At 39.1% G+C, this 19,395-nt stretch overlaps 1 protein-coding gene across 4 annotated transcripts in view; it reads left to right on the forward strand.

Annotated features, from left to right (window-relative positions):
- LOC113681193 (CUB and sushi domain-containing protein 1-like) overlaps nucleotides 1-19,395 on the forward strand; it is a 78,127-nt gene that overhangs the window by 41,487 nt on the left and 17,245 nt on the right. For 3 of the 4 annotated variants that reach the window (XM_089205263.1, XM_089205260.1, XM_089205261.1), the window contains 36 exons: nucleotides 26-199; nucleotides 637-810; nucleotides 901-1,074; nucleotides 1,154-1,327; nucleotides 2,174-2,347; nucleotides 3,042-3,215; nucleotides 3,698-3,871; nucleotides 4,245-4,418; nucleotides 4,705-4,878; nucleotides 5,002-5,175; nucleotides 5,668-5,841; nucleotides 6,719-6,892; nucleotides 7,111-7,284; nucleotides 7,402-7,575; nucleotides 8,158-8,331; nucleotides 8,702-8,875; nucleotides 9,105-9,278; nucleotides 9,448-9,621; nucleotides 9,956-10,129; nucleotides 10,562-10,735; nucleotides 11,327-11,500; nucleotides 11,627-11,800; nucleotides 12,170-12,343; nucleotides 12,474-12,647; nucleotides 12,849-13,022; nucleotides 13,365-13,537; nucleotides 14,468-14,642; nucleotides 14,905-15,078; nucleotides 15,357-15,530; nucleotides 15,672-15,845; nucleotides 16,340-16,513; nucleotides 16,806-16,979; nucleotides 17,462-17,635; nucleotides 18,007-18,180; nucleotides 18,496-18,669; nucleotides 19,097-19,270. In XM_089205263.1, the coding sequence (XP_089061389.1) occupies nucleotides 26-199; nucleotides 637-810; nucleotides 901-1,074; nucleotides 1,154-1,327; nucleotides 2,174-2,347; nucleotides 3,042-3,215; nucleotides 3,698-3,871; nucleotides 4,245-4,418; nucleotides 4,705-4,878; nucleotides 5,002-5,175; nucleotides 5,668-5,841; nucleotides 6,719-6,892; nucleotides 7,111-7,284; nucleotides 7,402-7,575; nucleotides 8,158-8,331; nucleotides 8,702-8,875; nucleotides 9,105-9,278; nucleotides 9,448-9,621; nucleotides 9,956-10,129; nucleotides 10,562-10,735; nucleotides 11,327-11,500; nucleotides 11,627-11,800; nucleotides 12,170-12,343; nucleotides 12,474-12,647; nucleotides 12,849-13,022; nucleotides 13,365-13,537; nucleotides 14,468-14,642; nucleotides 14,905-15,078; nucleotides 15,357-15,530; nucleotides 15,672-15,845; nucleotides 16,340-16,513; nucleotides 16,806-16,979; nucleotides 17,462-17,635; nucleotides 18,007-18,180; nucleotides 18,496-18,669; nucleotides 19,097-19,270 (6,264 nt within the window). The remainder of the gene's footprint in view (nucleotides 1-25; nucleotides 200-636; nucleotides 811-900; nucleotides 1,075-1,153; nucleotides 1,328-2,173; nucleotides 2,348-3,041; nucleotides 3,216-3,697; nucleotides 3,872-4,244; nucleotides 4,419-4,704; nucleotides 4,879-5,001; nucleotides 5,176-5,667; nucleotides 5,842-6,718; nucleotides 6,893-7,110; nucleotides 7,285-7,401; nucleotides 7,576-8,157; nucleotides 8,332-8,701; nucleotides 8,876-9,104; nucleotides 9,279-9,447; nucleotides 9,622-9,955; nucleotides 10,130-10,561; nucleotides 10,736-11,326; nucleotides 11,501-11,626; nucleotides 11,801-12,169; nucleotides 12,344-12,473; nucleotides 12,648-12,848; nucleotides 13,023-13,364; nucleotides 13,538-14,467; nucleotides 14,643-14,904; nucleotides 15,079-15,356; nucleotides 15,531-15,671; nucleotides 15,846-16,339; nucleotides 16,514-16,805; nucleotides 16,980-17,461; nucleotides 17,636-18,006; nucleotides 18,181-18,495; nucleotides 18,670-19,096; nucleotides 19,271-19,395) is intronic. The other variant, XM_089205262.1, reaches the window with a different exon arrangement.

A 19,395-nucleotide genomic window follows, 5' to 3' on the forward strand; every position in this document is an offset into this window, starting at 1 on the left:
ATTAGAGTCATTCTGCTCCTTTCAGCGGTTGACTGTGGCCCTTTGCCTGTTCCAAGAAATGGATCCTCTCATGGCGACATGACTGTTTACCCCAATAGTGTCTGGTTTTCCTGTGACGCTGGATTCTTTCTGAAGGGATCGTCGAGAAGAATATGCCAGGCAAATGGAACTTGGAGTGGCTCTTTGGCAAACTGCAATCGTTAGTAGAGACCAAAGAAAGAAAAAAAAACCTTGAGGTTTCATTTCCAAAAAAAAGTTATAACTTACACTTAGAATTTTAATCTGCGCCTCTATACAAGCATGTTGTAATCTATTACTAAATATAGACTTAGGTAATGGTGTAAGTATTCTTGTAATGTTGACTCTTATGGGAGAAGCCAGTCTTCCCACTGAACGGTCGGACGGACGGATGGATACAAACCCTTACATTTTAAATGAAAGATTCAGTAGAAAGATACCATAAACTAAGGTATGTTCGTGTCTTTGGGTAAAAATACTTAATTGTGAAAATGTCAATATTATAAAAAAATTCTCTCATAGAGAACGACTGCTTACATCCTGTACCTTTACTTGTCTTGAAGCTTTGTGCGACTAATGTAAATGTTTGTTGAAAATAACATGTCTTTCTATTTTAAGCTGTTGAATGCGGACAAGTCGCAGCCCCTGCAAATGGCTCTGTACGTGGAAATTACACAACATTCCCAAACAAACTGCATTTTTACTGCGACGATGGATTTATACTGAGCGGATCGTTTATAAGACGTTGTACTGAAACTGGGACATGGAGTGGTGAACAAACAGTGTGCATTGGTAAGAAGCAATAGCAGAACTTATTACGAGTTGTAGGTTTTTGCCGATGTACTTCGTGATGCTAACAATGTTGTCTTTCATCTCTTACAGCGAAGGACTGTGGCCTCCTTAGGACTCCTCAGAATGGTTCCATGTTGGGAACTGAGACCACCTTTCCCAATGTGGTAACATTTACTTGTGATGAAGGGTTTTTGATGGATGGTCCGAACAGAAGGAGATGCCAAAACGATGGAACTTGGAGTGGAAACGAAACAATATGCGCAGGTTTGAGATTAAAGACTTGGATTTGAGGTTCTTTTGCACATGTATTAGTTTAATTTTAGTGTACAATTCCTTTTTGCAGCCATTGATTGTGGGAAGTTAAAGAGTCCTAAAAATGGATCATTGCATGGTGAACGTACAGTGTTTCCTGAAAGCTTACGATTTAGTTGTGATATTGGTTTCGTAATGGGCGGATCACCTGTTCGACAATGCCAACCAAACGGAACATGGAATGGGACTGAAACCACTTGCAGTGGTAAGAATTACTTTTCAACAAGTTGAAACGAATTTATAGATATACAATGTCATTTAACAAGGCTCCAAGCTCATCTCTTCAAAAAAACGCCTTTATGGCGACCTTCAATTGTAAAATGGCCGCCATTAAAAATATGTTTAGTAGTCCTCCCCCTCAATACCACTTAAAGGAAAAGAAGACCCTCATAAATGAGAGGCAATCTTATGGTGTACTACATGATGTATCTAGGGAGCCGAACGATGCGTTTGCAACCCTTTCATCTGCCAAATTGATGCGTTCACTCGCTTTCTGGTTTAAGGATTGTGTCAACGGTCACGAGAAAAAGGGTAAAGTGGTTTAAAGTCTGGTATCAGAAATGATTTGCAACAAAGTGATTGCGAATGGATTCATGCTATTTTGGTCGATTTCCCAGCAGAGAAACATCTCATTTTAAGTGAGTTAAACTATTGGTATTAAAACCTTCCATACTGTCAACAACATGTTAAATCAGTTGATGGTTAAACAGCATGCTTCGTACTGCAAAGTTACCAGTTAGAGCTAAATGCTGAAAATAATACCTCGACAAAATCAATTTGACTTGGTCACCGCTCACTTTAGGTTAATGCGCATGTGAGAATTAAGGAACGGCGAGAGAGAAAAGGAGATAGACAAGAGATAATTGCGTATGTTTGCTTCGTAAGTCGACCTCCCTCTCTTTTTCAATCTGTTAGGCACAAATTTAGGCCGCAAATTTATTTTTCACTCGCCATGGCGACAAAAAATTGTCGCAGCTCAGAGTGTTGTAATTAAGATGGATTAAGTTTATCTTTGTGTTTCTTTAATTCGTTTTCTGGTTTTATCGTTCAGCGATTGATTGCGGTAGACCTCCAACTCCACTAAATGGTTCAGTGTATGGAGATAAAACCACGTATCCTAACATTTGGCACTTTTCATGTGACGAGGGGTTCACTCAGCATGGTTCTGCAGAAAGGAAGTGTCAGCCGAATGGAACTTGGAGTGGGAAGAGTACTTTTTGCCAAGGTAGCTTGCATTTATGTGTTAAGCTGAATTATGCTTTTTTTCTTTCACTTCTGATCGATTAGAGGACGGACGCATACATGACATCACCGTTAACAAGATTTTGCTTTCTTATCATACAAGACAAAGGTTACCGGTCGTTTCGTTTAATGTAAGGTCGGTTTCTTATTACGAATAGCAGTATCACCATCATTAAATAAGTTTTGTTGACGCGGTGTACATTATTGAAGAACGATCCCCTAGTGCAAGGCCTGGGACCGAGAATGCGGGAGTCATAGGACAGACGCAAACAACATTTCGTCCTGAAACATTTTACAATTTTTTTCATTCCATCCCAAATTAACCGACACAGCAACCTAAAGTAAAAGTCTTAAAAATTATAGAGCTGAATTGAATTACTATCTTTTGCTTTCTAATGTACTATACTTAATGACAACGTGTCGTAATATATAGCGTTCAGGTTCATTCGATTACGGCTCAGTTGATCTTGGCGCATTCTTTCAGTAATTGTTTTAGCGAATAGCAGGTAGTTTAGGGTTAACAACTGAGTTGAAAACGTAAATTGGCCACCGTAAAGGGTAAAAAGGACAGACTAGCTTTTTTACCCTTTACCCTTTTTGATTTTTACATTATCCGACTCAGGAACCGGGAACAAGAGGAAGTAACTTCATTTCTTTCTTTCTTTCTCTCGTTGTAGCAAATGACTGTGGAAACCTATCAGTTCCGCAAAACGGATCCCTGTTTGGGAGTGAGACAACTTTTCCAAACGTCATTACCTTCAGCTGTGACGAGGGTTTCATATTGAAAGGATCGAAAGTCAGAAAGTGTCAAGCCAATAAGACATGGACTGGAAACACTACTTATTGCGATGGTAAGATAAGGCAGGCAATCAACGGTTTCTCCCAGGACTAGAGACCATATATTGTGTCTCTAATCACATTTTCTGCAAGGATCTAGTGGGTCTTTCCTTTTTTTTTTTTCGGTCTCTTACGTTGCACTCCAGTGGAGTTAAGCCGACTATATAAGTATGTAACACTAAGACAGATGTAATAGTGAAATGAAAAGTTCATGCAGATTTCATGGCACTGTAGTAAAAACTTTGGAAAGTATTGGCTCTCACTCTGTACTTTATTTTTTTGCATTGTATTTGTTCAACCGTAATAGCACGGACAGGGAAACAATATGTTTTACAAAATAAACCAATGACCAATGGCAACTAATGACCAAAATACTTAGCCTTAGCAAACAAGCATTTTTTTATGATTTGATCGCTTGTTTTGTTTGTTTGCTTGGCTTTTTCCCCAGTTTTGGTACTAGTCCAACCACTTATGGCTTATAATTTTTTTTTTCCAGCTGTCGATTGTGGCTCACTTGACTCTCCAATGAATGGCTCTTTTTTCGGTAACCTCACGGTTTTTCCAAACAGCGTTCGGTTTGATTGTGATGCGGGGTTTATTCTTAGTGGTTCCTCTGTGAGAACGTGTCAATCGAATGGTATCTGGAGCGGATATGAAACAAAGTGTAGTGGTGAGATTACCAGTCTAAAAGGCCTTATAAAAGTTACTGCTCCGGCTAGCGATCGTTATCACATCTAACACGTTTTTTTCACGAAATGCTGTTCAATTCGACGAAGAAAAATTAAAAAATAATATATATTAAAGTTCACACGGCAACCAGGTGGACAATCAGACATAGTTTGAAGTTCAAACCAGTGTAGCTTCAAACTATGTTTAAAAAATAATTTTTAAAAAACAGACGGATGGACAATAGACGAGATGGACAGAATCGAAATTTCTATACTTTGACTCAATAGCGTAAGTAAAAACTGCTCAGTTTGTGTTGAGGTCAATAATGCTGTTTCATGTTTTCCCTAATTATTATTTTTTTGTTATTGCTCTAGCTATTGATTGTGGGCCATTACCTGTTCCACAAAATGGAAGTTTATTGGGCAAAATGACCGTATACCCTAGCATTCTGCAATTTTCCTGTGACGAAGGATTTACGCTGCACGGATCTAGTTACAGAAAGTGTCAAACAAATGGAGCATGGAGTGGAAAAAGCTCTTTTTGCAAAGGTGCAAACAGAATTTTGTTATTCTGTAATCGCTTATTATACATAGAAAATAATTTATCTTAAAGCAAGGTCAGAGAAAGGTTTGGCGGAAACTAAGATTTATGCTTGTGCCCCCAAATGGCCGTGCAGTAACTCAATTTAGGTAACAATCTTCCAATGTTTTTGCAATTAACTGAGCATCAAAAACACATTGTATGTGGGGATTTTTTATTTGTTAGTTGGTTTCTTTGGCTTATCTCCAACAAAATCCGATTCCTAGTTCATTTCCGTTTCCTTCTAACGTTTAGAGAACGATTGTGGTCCTTTGTCAGTACCTATGAACGGCACCTCATTCGGAAATCTAACAACGTTTCCAAACGAGATCAGCTTTACATGTGATGAAGGTTTCATTTTACATGGATCTGTTTTGAGACAATGCCAAGCTAACAAGTTGTGGAGTGGAAATGACACATTTTGTGAAGGTAATACGCCCTAATTCTCTACCTATTGCTACAATTTGAAACGGAGATGAAATTAAACAAATGTAGATGAAAAGCTATTGCAAGTATTGTAACTACTGCCTCATGAATGCAATTTTTTTACAGCTGTTGATTGCGGTCACTTAGACAGTCCAGAAAATGGCTCGTTGTCCGGCGACTCGACAGTGTTCCCAAGTAGTCTACAATTTCATTGTGACTTGGGGTTCATTCTTAAAGGATCCAGAATTAGAAAGTGCCAAGCGAATGGCGCATGGCATGGATTTAAGACCTCTTGCCATGGTAAGTTATTACACTTCTGATATATACATTATTCTTATTTCTTTCCTATCAAGTTGAGGCTTAACGAATAGTCTAGTTTAAGTATTTGATCCGGAAAGGACCAATGTCAGTATCTGAGCAACTGGGCACCCACCTCTCCCCTAACCCAACAACAGCCGACTGATATCAAGCGAGAGTTACTGTTGGGTTAGGAGAGGGGTAGGTGTGTAGTTGCTCGGCTACTGATTTCGATCTGGAAACTTACTAGCTAACAAGATCATGATAATGAATAAAAACTAACCAAGAAAAGACGGTCAACCCAAGGTACCCGTGCGAAACAAGAACGAATAATTTTTAAACGTCACCGCTACACGTAAATGAATATGGAGAGGAGTTGGCGCACGAGAAGCTGTTCATCTATTTCCTTGGAGAGTTATCTTCTATCATGTTACAATGGAGGATAGAATGAGCATCTATCTAAGCTTCCTCACTAACAGTTTCCTTCACCTGCAGCTATCGATTGCGGACAGCTGCAAGCACCTCACAATGGAAGCATGATCGGTAAAAATACGACCTATCCCAACATGCTGCTGTTTACTTGTGATGTTGGGTTTACACTAGTCGGAGCCGTTGTTAGGAAGTGTCAAGCAAATGGAACATGGAGTGGAACCGACGCACTATGCCAAGGTGAAAAGAAACTTTCTTTTATGAGCAAACTGAACCATCATGATTCCCCTCTTAAACATGAGTACATGGACCTTCCCTATATTTACTATTTCTTGTTTTCAATTACTTTGTTAGAAGTATTTGGTTTTTTTATTTAGTTTCTTTGTTTCTTCGTCTGCTTTTCTATTTTTGTTGTAACTTTAGATGCAGTGATGGAACTATCTTAATAAATGTATCAATAGTTGTATTGTATTTGTGCTGTTGTACGTGCCACTATTGTGACATGTTGAGGAAGTGCCGTAGTAGAGATTTTCTGTTTATCAGAGAAAGATACGGTAAGAACGCTTGGAAACAAAGAATTCTCTTTTTTTGAGATATATTTTATTTGCCCTTGCAAACCTCAGGGATTTTGATTAACATTTTAAAAATTGAGAGTGACCAGTATCTAATTTCTCCTTACGGTGATATGGCTGAATCATTCATGAGATCATGAGAATAAAGGAGATGATCAAAGAAACTTTGATTGCTAAACAAATTCTCCTTCAGTACTTAAGAAACGTATAGAAAAGAGTATGGAGAACATGGATGCTGATGTTAGAGTGTAAAGGGTTAAAACCGGCAACCGGTGGTCTACCTCCGCTTATAAGACCTCTTACCGCCGTCTGTTAACCTTGCAAGCAGGCTCTCGTTCTTCGTTTCGCCTTACTGTCCCTCCCGGGGTGCCGTGGCTTCCCTTTTCCCTGGGAGCTATGGCTTATAGCACGAACGGCAGCCGCTAATAGAAGAGTTATCGAAATCCTATAAACCTGTGAGGCAGAAATGTGTTGAGGTGTTTTCTATTCATTTTGTGCTTTTTCGATACAAACCTGTTCTTAATCTTATTATCTGTTCAACTCAGCAAATGACTGCGGACCTTTGTCCGTTCCCTTGAATGGCAGCCTTACTGGTAAACTGACTACTTATCCCAACAAGGTCAGCTTTGGTTGCGATAAAGGTTTTGTTCTGAGAGGGTCTGTAGTGCGACAGTGTCAACCTAATAAACAGTGGAGTGGAAATGACACATTTTGTGAAGGTATGTTTGAAATAATTTTGTTGCTTTTAATAGAAAACGAACTGAAACTCACAGAAGAATTGCAACGGAAGAAATTTCAGAAAATGAAGCCCGTATCATAAAGGTCTCTGCAGGGCTCAAACCCATGCCACTGAGATATTCGTTGCCTTTTTTTGGATTTAACTACCATTTTAGCTCCGAACCCGCATGTCAAATTATTATTTATTAATTATTATTAGCAAAAGATTGTGGAGTGCTTGCTATACCCATGAATGGATCGCTGGAAGGATCACTCACAACCTTTCCGAACAAAATTAGTTTCGGCTGTGATGAGGGCTTCATCCTGAGAGGCTCAAAAGTTCGGAGGTGTCTATCAAACGGGAAATGGAGTGGAAACAAAACATTTTGCGAAGGTAAACTTTCAGTTTGCTGGTGTGTGTTAATTAACGTTGGATATAGAGTGTTGTAAGTGCTATGCATCGATATAACCATACAGGAGCTTTAACTGTATCATTACTTTCCTCCATTAGCTAAAGATTGTGGTGAGCTAGTGACTCCAACCAACGGGTCTTCATTTGGTAACCTTACAACATACCCGCACGAAAAGATATTCACCTGCGACGAAGGTTTTATTCTGCGAGGGTCGAGGACAAGGCAATGCTTGCCAAGTGGAAACTGGAGTGGGAACACTACTATCTGTGTCGGTACGTATATTTAACAAATGTTCCATGAGCGTGCGTTGGATATGAGAGTTGGATATAACCAATCACGTATCTAACAAGCACGAATGGAATAGATGTATTTTCAGTTCTGCAACAGTTGGCGCAATGCATTTCAATATAAGGTGAATATGGAAATAATATATAATAATATGAGCCGATAACCGGAGTTTAATGAACCTATCAGAACACTAGAAATTCTATATTCGGCGTTAAAAATTTAATAAATTGTAATATTATTTATGTAACAAAATGACTGTTGTTTTGGACAGTATACCTTAAGTAGCTGAAAGAAAATAAATAAGATCGTAAAGATTTCAAAATGATGTCCGTTGGTATAACAAAAACTGTTCATTGCGTTAGATCTAAGTTCAGTTTCTTTTTTGTTACGGAGAAGTTATGTTTACTACCATCTGTCGTCCGTTTGTTTATGTTGAATTCTTGTAGCACCACTTTTTGATCATTTTACAACTGTGTTCTCGAGATTTAATAATCTAATAGTCAGTAATCTCTTATTAACCTTAGACAATTAATAGTCAATAAACTAAAGACTTCTGAATGTTATAGCCAAAGATTGCGGTCCTTTACCTGTTCCATTAAATGGCTCCCTATTTGGAGAAAAGACAACATACCCAAACCAAATAACTTTCAGTTGTGACGACGGCTTTGTTCAGAGAGGTTCAGTTGTTAGAAGGTGTCGGTCAAATGGAACATGGAGCGGTGATACCACGTTTTGCAAAGGTAAAGTATTAATCCCCACGGTATCAACGAAAGCTTTTCATTCAACTGATTTATTCTTGTTTTCCTCGTTCCCTTATCCCCTCTATTACTATAGCTCCATTTTCTGCATAAAAAACACGCACAAGCCACAATTCCTCTGTGTGCTCTGACGAAGGGCTAACGCTTTACACGTCAGCTAACTAACTCTTTACGTTGGCTAATTCACATCATCAACTTAGTCGATAAAAACAAATAAAGAAATAACAAGCCTTGAAATTAAGCTTTTTTTATGACAGCCGTTATGACCATTAGATGAATGGCTTGAATTGTATCTCTCCTCTGGTGAAGTACTACTTGTGAATTGATTTTTTTCTGTTTCATTTTATTCCAGCCAAGGAATGTGGTCCTCTTCTGGCTCCAGTAAATGGCTCCTCTAGCGGAAAACTTTTTACGTTTCCCAACATAGTATCATTTCGTTGCGATGAAGGATTCATTTTAAAAGGATCTGAAGTAAGGAAATGTCAGGCCAACGGTGTATGGACTGGAAACGACACCATTTGTGAGGGTGAGAACAAAAGAAAGGACGAGGCCAACTATTGCCGCTAAGGCACCTACGTCAGTGATATTTACCTGAATGAAAAACGTGTAATATGTACCTTCTACTATATTAAAGCCAGAGGCAATATTGATTTAAAGTCCACCCATTTTTTCAGTACTTTCTTTACGTTTTTTTCTGTCACCTTTGTTTTTTTGGATACGTTTTATTTTGCATTTATTCGTTTCTACCATTTTAGCTGTAGACTGTGGTGTTCTTTCATCTCCTTTAAATGGATCCTCTTCTGGAAATCGGACGGTGTACCCTAATAGTGTGCGATTGTGGTGTGATTCTGGATTCGTTTTGCATGGTTCCTGGCTAAGAACTTGCCAATCTAATGGAAAATGGGATGGAAACGAAACCATTTGTGAAGGTAAAAAGCCCGGTGGTGAAATTGCGCCCCATTACGCTTTCTTAAGGTTACTTTGTTTCTTACTAAAATAGCGATCTCTAAAACAATTTGAATTACATTAATTAACTATTTTTCGGCAGTTACTGCATTCTTTTGATTGTTATTTCATTTGTTTTCGTTATTTTCGAAGCTATCGATTGTGGAGAGCTTATGACCCCACAGAATGGCACTATGTTTGGGAAAGTGACAACGTACCCAAATATCTTAAGGTTTAATTGTGACGAAGGCTTTATTTTGACCGGATCGTCTGTGAGGAAATGCAGATCTAATGGTACTTGGAGTGGCAATGAAACTAAGTGTCAAGGTTCGACAATGTTTTCTTTTTCTACATTTAGATAAAACTGAGTAACTTATCTTGAAAATTTTGAGCCATTGAGACTCGTATTAACCAAAATTCAAGCGTCCCTTTTCTGTCTCCTTCTTCTGCACATTTTAATATTGTCATCCTATCTGGTTGCATACCTGTGCTGTCGAAATATTTTCGCAACCTGACCCTGAGCTGGGTTCAGCAGCTAACTTAAGTTGTAGCAAACTCTAGAGGAAATCATGCTGCTTTCTAGTGTAGCTAAACAAGCAGTTTGTTTGCGACGTTGGTGATGATTCATGATAATGATGACGATGATTATTATTTTATTTAGCGAAAGATTGTGGTCCCCTAGCCGTTCCAGTGAACGGCTCGTCTATTGGCGATCTGACAGTATTTCCACACAAAGTCGCCTTCAATTGCGATGAAGGATTTCTCCTCAGCGGCTCTCATATCAGGTTTTGCCAAGCTAACGGAACTTGGAGTGGGAATCAGACATTCTGTCAAGGTCTTTCTTTGCTCTTTATTCAGTGAGATTAGATGTTGAGAAGATGCTAGTTGTACTGTATCTCAAAATAACTCGGTCGTATTTAGCGAAACAAACTTTTGATCTTCTAAATTTTTAATGTGGCAATGGATATTATCCGTCGCTTGCAAGGAAAAACAAAAAAGGGAGAAAAGAGACAAACGTTTGCGTTAAATGAGATAAGGTGGATCATAACTTTAGACCTTGTCTTCCTGAAATTATTTCGTTGGGTCTTTCAGATTAGAACATTCACTTTGGTAATCTAGAGGACTCTAGGTACCTAAATAAAGAGTCTTCTAAGGGCTATAATCTGTTTTTCTTCGTAGGTCTTGATGAAACTTCTTATTATTTCTTATCTCCCTCTTATTTAAATTTTTTTATTTACTTTTTTTCCTCTTATTTCTTTTTCCTTAGCTGTTGACTGTGGTCCTTTGTCTGTTCCTGCGAATGGCTCCTCTCTTGGTGCAGTAACAGTTTTCCCAAATAGTCAGCATTTTATCTGTGATCCTGGATTCATCTTAAACGGATCTGTTTTAAGGACGTGTCAGCCTGATGGAACATGGAGTGGCTTTACAACCACATGTAGTGGTATGTCTGAAGCAGACATCAATAAACACGGACATTTGATATTGCCTACGTGTTCTTTTTGAAGAAACGCCCAACTGCTATTGTTTTATTCTATGCCCAAGTGCGCTTACTTCCTGCTATGGCACTCACTGTCACGTTCAACTCAGTCTGTTATCATTTGATATTCGCTTTATGTGTGTTCTTTCATGCAATTGCAACCTGCTCCACAATTGTTTACATGCTGAATTTCGTTCATGCTGATATGTTTTCTGCCGCCTATTCCCTTTGAGCATTTTGCGCTACTCCTGAACCGATCAACGTGTCAAAACATTTGTATCTTCGATTTCGAAATGTAATTTTGTTTGCTTCATTCGTGAAGGGACGGAACGGGCTGACGGACGAACTAAGGATTCGTCACCTCTGTCACATATTCTCGATGAAGTGCCATTCTTGAATTTGTTCTCTTCGTTCAATCTAAGCAATTTATATCACTGTCACCCAATTAATATATTTACACTTACTGTCCAGACCAGCGTTCATAATTTATTAATTATTCTAAAAAGACGTATTTTTTATGGTACCTCTCTTGTTTTCGGCGGTATTGCATTTCAGCTGTTGACTGTGGTCGACCTCAACCTTTGCGAAATGGTAGCGTCATTGGAGAAAACACAGTGTATCCAAATTTTGGCATTCACAATTGCGACGAAGGTTTTATCCTTCGAGGCCCCGCTAAGATAAAATGCCAAACTAATGGAACCTGGAGTCAAACTCATAGCTTTTGTGAAGGTAAGACCTTGTTTCATACAAATAATCAGTGGATAGTAAAGTAAGACATCGGTGCTCAATCGTGGTGATATGGAATTGGCGATTTTCAAAACAAGTACCAACATATCCCCTGCTTTTGTTTTCCAGCTAAGGATTGCGGCAATCTTTCAAAGCCCTTAAATGGTTCCATGACGGGTCTTGAAACAACGTTTCCCAACAAAGTTTCTTTTAATTGCGATGAAGGATTTATTTTAAGTGGTTCAAGTGTGAGGTACTGCCAATCAAATGGGTCCTGGAGTGGCACAGAGACCACGTGCACAGGTAAGGACACCTACAGCAGGTCATAGATCCCTTCATACAACTGTTTTTAGCTTTGGGGCATCTGTAGAAGATGCCACATGACAATTGCGGCGTCTGAATTTTCAATATACTGTTAATTAGGTTAAGGTCTGGACAGTGGTTACATTTGGAGCGCGATTCAGTTACTCAGAGAGGAACACATGCCTTCTTTGGTTGACTGAGAATCCTACGAAATACTTTTTCCTTATTTTCATTTTTAACTGTTGTGTTGTTTTTATGACAAAGAATGCATTGAAATAGAGATATACGAATTTTGAATGACAGACATTCTTGTCGACAAGAGCAGACCTACTCGCATTGAAATCCTTTGTAATTTCATTTTTTTCGTAGCTGTCGACTGTGGTTCTTTACCTGCACCCATGAATGGCTCATCTCATGGTGTGGCTACAGTGTTCCCCAACGGTATACAGTTTAGTTGTGAACCTGGCTTTATATTAAGTGGTTCAGCGGAGAGAACTTGTCAACCCAATGGAACTTGGAGTGGAGTCACAACAGTATGCACTGGTAGGATTTATTTACTAATATATATTTTGCAAAGCCGATTGGCCGGGCAAAAAATATTCCCTCCTAATTCTCTACGTAAGTGTTGCATAAAGTAAATCTTGGTCGATATATTTTCTCTTATTTCATCTAGCGATAGATTGTGGCCCTCTCGCTGTCCCACCAAATGGCTCCAGTATTGGTTTTCTTACAACTTTTCCAAACAAGATCGACTTTAGTTGTGACGAAGGTTTTTTCTTGGGAGGCTCTCAAACCAGGCATTGTAAGGAAAATGGAACATGGAGTGGAAATCAGACCTTTTGTCAAGGTATCTATAGTTATTTTTGTCTTTCTGAGTTACGCAATAAATTTGATTTAGACATGATACATTTGTTCTCTTTTATTTGCTGTGAAGTAATAAAAAGATTGACGAAAGTTTTTTTTATAGTAATTTATGAACCAATAATCACCAATATTGCGCTACATTATTGATCACTAAGTAAGTGTTTTGTAAACTTCTTATTTCAAGCTGTTGATTGTGGTTCCTTATCTATTCCTGTGAACGGCTCCTCTTCTGGTGACTCCACGGTATTTCCGAATAGTGTGCTTTTTTACTGTGATACGGGCTTCATTCTCAGTGGATCTACTGTAAGGACATGCCAGCCTAATGCGACATGGAGTGGTTCTCCAACTACTTGCAGTGGTACGTCTAACACGTAAATAAAACTGGTGTGTTTTTGTTTGTAGTTTTACAGAAAGTCGTTTTGGCATATCGATCGAGGCAACATTTTTTGTGGTTAATGTGAGCACTGCTGTGCGGTTTACGCACTAAGCTCACGAAAGTGGCACTAATAAGTGTATTATATCTTGCGCAGTTCGGACTTCAGGTTTTAACACCACCCCTTGACAACATAATTTCTTTTGCTATGTGAAAAAAGCAACTGAAATATTTCGAGAAACAGTCTCACGGCGCGGAATAGAATAGAAACCTTGGTTTGCCACAACTAACAGCTATTCTTTCATTAGATGTTTATTGTTTTTATAGCCATTGACTGCGGTTCGTTATCTGTTCCCATGAATGGATCTTCCTCTGGTAACTCAACGGTGTTCCCCAATAGCGTGCACTTTCAATGTGATCCTGGTTTTCTTCTCAATGGATCTGCCATAAGAACTTGCCAGGCAAATGGGACATGGGATGGACTTGAAAGTCTTTGCATTGATACGTTTGAAGCAGAAAAGGAAAAACAAGTTGTTAATTAAAAAAACGTTATCGTCTTGCTACAACGAGACGGAATGCGTTAACGCTTTGCTTATGCGACTGAATGTTAAAAAATTTCTCACCTTACCTTGCTCTGACCCTAATATCCTTTGTGATCCTTTCACACCGTCGATTCCTTGCTCTCAAGCTTTTTTCTTTTGTGCTAATTTCAAGTTGTTCACATCCGTCGTTATGATTTTGTTTGGGTGTACTTTCTGGGTTTTAAACTCTTCGTTATCAATATCACGTAATGCTTTTGAATGATTTTATGCTATAAGCGCGCGACAAACCTTTTTCTTTGGTTAGTAAACCTTAAACATAAAACGTCAAGACGAATGGACAGACGGACAATAGTTATCTCCCACTATGTTTAATATCATTTATCCTGGCATGAAAAAGTTCCCTGATGAGAACTGGTAAGCAATGAAAGCCTTTCTAGATTTTACGCACACGCTTGATTTCGCGTCGTCATGGCAATTATACCAGATAAAGTTTCACGAAACGAGAATCTTGAAATGGTCTATAATTACTTGTTTTACGCACGACGCAAATGCAACGGCGAGGCGGTTAAATCAGTATTTAGGGAGCAGAACAGAAGCTCTGCACGTGCGTTTTAAGAGTTTTTGCATTTCAAAGCTGTTCTCTGTAAAGCAGTAACGTGAAATTCCCGAATGGCGTGTCTTTTGAGAACGGAGAGTCTGACTTTAAATTGTACTCATCAGCTCCCATCCCCCATCTCCTTGTCAGTTATCTTATGCGACGTCACAAGAGGTATATGATGAAGTTGTTGCTCGACGATTTTAACCGTCGCATCGTTATTGTTTGAAAGTAAGATTTCCAGAGCTTGTTTATTTTCTCCGCCTCTATCATGATTTATGTTTATATTTTCAGCTGTTGATTGTGGCAATCCTCAGCCTTTGCAGAATGGAAGTATTGTTGGCAATAAGACAGTCTATCCAAATAGTGTCACCCACAGATGTGATGAAGGATTCATTCTACATGGCTCCTCAAGGATTACTTGTCAGACAAATGGAACATGGAGCAAAACTTCAAGCTATTGCGAAGGTAAATTTTATCAATTGAATCCAAAGTAGGCGCAAAGTAGTAGCTTATTTCTTGCAGCATTTGGGTGCAACCAAGATATGTAGCCTATATTCACGTGGACAAGTGTATTTTACTTTGGATGTGCGGGTAGTCTTAAGATGACGTTTTTCGGGATATTTTAATAGTTATGCGGTTTTGAAAATGTTCATCCACCTTCATGAGGATGTTGTCAGTCTCTACATCCTGTCAATCATATTCAGTGTTACTTTTTCTTTTCACACAGCCAGAAACTGTGGTGTTCTGGATATTCCTGTGAATGGTTCAATAACTGGAAGCAAAACAACCTATCCTAGTAAACTTTATTTTAGCTGCGATGACGGATTCATCTTAAGAGGATCCACTATAAGACAGTGTCTAGCAGATGGGAGTTGGAGTGGTAATGACACCTCTTGTGAAGGTAAGGTTTCCCGGTGATCATGCTTTTACTTCCTGCAGAAATTGATTGGTAAGCCCCTCCTGAACTATTCTAGTCGACGCTGCTTGCAGTAAATCTGATTTTCATCAGAATTAACGAAATCGAAATTTGATGTTTATCAGGAGATCGGTTTTTCTTCGTTGGGTAATGCAGAAGTAAAATCAGAGTTAAGCCAGACGTATCGATGCAGAAGCTTTTTTCAATAATCGCAGAATGATTTTGAATGAAATAACCTTTTTCTTAACTCTTTTTTCTTATAGCTGTTGACTGTGGTCCTCTATTGGTTCCCGTGAATGGCTCTTCTTCTGGTAACTTCACAGTTTTTCCCAATAGTGTGATATTCAAATGTGATCCTGGATTCAATCTATATGGATCCCCTATGAGGATGTGTCAGACTAATGGAACTTGGAGTGGAAAAGCGGTTTCATGTGCTGGTAGGTTTCAACGAAACATGTGAAACGCGTTTGCAGCTTCCTCCACCTTAAGTGTTGTGTGTTTTGCAGTTATGTCAGTTCGCTGAATTCTGCTCTGGCCCGCAAGAACAACACATTAATTCTGCTTTTATTTCTACACAGCGAAAGATTGTGGTCCGCTTGCAGCTCCGACGAACGGTTCTTCAACAGGCGAACTGACATTCTTTCCAAATGAGATCGTCTTTGATTGTGACAAAGGTTTTCTTCTCAAGGGCTCTTCCATCAGGCATTGTCAAACAAATGGGAACTGGAGTGGAAATCGGACCTTTTGCAAAGGTTCATATTGTTCACCTATTAATCAATATCCTGGTTCTTCATAAGATTATTACGATTCATGGATGTGTATAAAACTAAATTTCTTCAATTGTTTATGAAAAATTCGATGGCAAGATTCCTTTGTGACAGCGGAACAAAGCATTTCGAAACCACCACTGGAACTTTTTATGGGGCCTTGCGTGCGTTCGGTCCGTTGGCTCTGTTCCCCAGATGGGCGAGTTCGACTAAAATTCGCTGCTTGGCCCTCAGTGAAACAAGGATTAAACCCGCTGATTCTTTGGAGAAAAGAAAAGATAATTTATCCATTGTCGAAGCACAACTAAGGTTACAGTATTCTGAGCGATAGGAGAAACCTGGCTCGTTTCACACAACGTCATAAAGGTTTATTGAGAGAACAGAAGAACTTTTTCTCGCTTATATTAGTGAATGTTGTTGGTTTTCAGTTTTCCATTTATGAAAATACAGTTACAGCAATTATTTTTTTTTCTCTATAGCTGTTGACTGTGGTCTTTTATCAAATCCCATGAACGGCTCCTCTTCTGGGGACTCTACAGTGTTCCCCAATAGTGTGCAATTTGACTGCGATTCAGGGTTCATTCTCAGTGGACCCCACGAAAGGAAATGCCTGGCGAATGGATCCTGGAGTGGTTTCCCGACCGTATGCAGTGGTACGTATTAAAAGAGCATTTTACTAGGTGAAAAAGAGATCACAGGAGTAACAGAAAAGACACAATTCGCACATATTTACAGTTCTCGACTTCCTTACTAAAAATCACTCAGAAACACTACCGTTTGTATATGAAGATGCGAGCCAGTAATTATAATTATATTCCAATGCTACGGGTCCTAAGCTTCCAGGTTTTGCTGTCATTCAAACCTTAATGAGATAATTAGGTCCTTAACTGAGATAAGAAAGTTTACGTAGTGCAGGTACTGACGTAATTAATGATGCCTTTCTAGCCGTTGACTGTGGTCCTCTATCCGCTCCGAAGAATGGTTCCTCAACTGGTAACTTAACAGTGTTTCCCAATAGTGTAGCATTTAATTGCGATCCTGGATTCCTTCTTAATGGTTCTGCCACGAGGAAGTGCCAGGCAAATGGAACGTGGAGTGGATTACAAGCCGTATGTAATGGTAGGTTCAAGGAAATACATTCCATTGAGGTCGCACATCAGGATTGTCATGGATGTGCTTGTCACTGGCAGTCATTTAGAAGCAACAGGAAGACGTTTCTACACCAGACGTTAAAATTATCGACGCTAAGTATTCCAGTGTGTTTTACAATCCTCTATCGTATTTCCTTTTATTTGTTGTCGCTAGAACGTTGCTGCGGTTATGGTAAGTGTTCAATTGTCGCCTAAAAGCCAGTTTCCTTCTGATGTGTATTTGTTTGTGTTACGAATTGCTAGCGTCTTTGTAAGCAACTATTCTATCGTTTTCTGTTTGCACCTCTCATAGTTAATATGGTCTGACGGACGGACGAAGTTACCTCCTTTAGTTATAAACTTTAGAGCGTAGATTACTCATGTAATAGGTCGTCGTATGTAATAATTATTTACAACAAGCTTGAGCTTTTATTTTACTTTGTCCTATGCCGATGTGATTTATCTTTCCAGCTATTGACTGTGGTATGCCCCAGCCCTTACAAAATGGTACCGTCATCGGAGAATTTACTGTGTATCCCAATTTTGTGACTCACGTTTGCGATGAAGGATTCGTCCTTCGCGGTCCTTCAAAAATAAAGTGTCAGACGAATGGAACCTGGAGCAAAAGTTCCACCTTTTGTGAAGGTAAAACACGTTTCCAGATCTCACGGCAAATATGAATTGGAAAGGTGCATATGTATTTTCAGAACTGTTGTGAAATACGTCACTGGTGTTGTGCCTTTGGAGTGCCGAAGACATTTTAGAATAAATTGATCACAACAGAACGTTAAGATATGTAGCAAGATAATGAAAATATGAAATGACGGTCTAAATTAGAGCTTCCAGGCTTTCCAACTTTCTGTTACGAGAGAGTGTTCAAAGCAGAAATACAAAAGAAGAGATTTATTCGGGGTGACCTTTTTCTTTCACGCTTGATGTTATTTAGTAAACTTGGCCTACAGTGCTGCCTGTGTTGTTTTTGGTTTTTATTTCTTTCGTTTTCTCTTTATCTACAGCCAAGGATTGTGGAGCACCTGTTGTTCCTGTGAATGGCTCTGCAACTGGACAAAAAACTACTTTTCCAAATGAAGTTACTTTTAGCTGCGACGAAGGATTTATTTTGAATGGTTCAACAGTCAGGCGATGCCAGGCTAATGGGTCCTGGAGTGGAGTTCAAACATCTTGCAGAGGTAACATTGCCATATTGGTAAGACGGAACTGCATAGCACATGCTAATGAAATTAAACGTGTGGAGACACATTCTAGCATTTGCTTCGTTAATCCGAAATTTTAAAAGTACCCGGTGTCAAGCGGGGAAAAACTTGGGCGAAGCCGAGATTGCTTTTGTTTGAACATTCTAGGTGGTGTTGGTTGATCATTCTAAACTCGGAGCGCAGTGAAAGGAAATGATTTTGGATTGCTTTCCTTAATCGAAATATTTTGTAAAAGAAGGAAACATGTCTAACTCGATTCTAATTAAAACATTTGTGTGAACTCTTTTTCAGCTGTCGACTGCGGTCCTCTCTCGGCTCCTAAGAACGGATCTTTCGTTGGTGACTCCACAGTCTTCCCTAATAGTCTGCTGTTTGCTTGCAATCTCGGATTCATTCTTGATGGATCCTATAGGAGGACATGCCAGGCAAACGGGACGTGGGATGGGCTTGAAACTGTTTGTATTGGTAAGTTTACTGTTGAAATCAAAATTTATTTCAGAGTCCTGCCTGGGTTTGTGCAATCTATATTCCTTTCTGTTGGGCTTTCTCTACGGATCTCAGTAAGTTCTACTATACACTCGCGGAGGTCATAGTTGCAATATACCTCTTTCCTAAATGACAGGTTTAGTTGCAATTCTTTTGTATTCATTTCATCTAGTCTTTGTGGACTCAAAAACATTTAAGGGGGAAAAAAACAGGATTTTCACTCAAAAGCATGCAACAAGCCTCTCGCCCTCGCTTTTGAGTGAAAATCCAGTTGTTTTTCTCCTGAATGAGAATAAACACCATGTCCACCGTCATGAAAAAGGTCTATAATGTTCACAACTGTCCTTGATACGCATTTACGTAGATCACCACTCAAACACCCTTTATTGATAATATCTTGATTCAGCAAAAGATTGTGGCGCCTTGGAAATCCCAGCAAATGGTTCATTACATGGTGACCTTACTTCTTTCCCGAACAAGGTCGACTTTAGTTGTGACCAAGGATTTCTTATCAGAGGTTCGCAAACCAGGCGATGTCAGGGAAATGGAACTTGGAGCGGAATTCAGACATATTGTGAAGGTTTTGTTTTCTTTCTTTTGTTTTAGCTGTATTAAACAGGTAATTCTTTTCTACTCCAGTTCATAATAGCGGGTCATTCTACTGCGTTATGAGGATTTTAGTGCAAAGAGCACCCTTCCGTCCCA

The sequence above is a fragment of the Pocillopora damicornis genome, chromosome 4 (genome assembly GCF_964200805.1).
Source record: "Pocillopora damicornis chromosome 4, jaPocDami1.2, whole genome shotgun sequence".
Classification (NCBI taxonomy): domain Eukaryota; kingdom Metazoa; phylum Cnidaria; class Anthozoa; order Scleractinia; family Pocilloporidae; genus Pocillopora; species Pocillopora damicornis.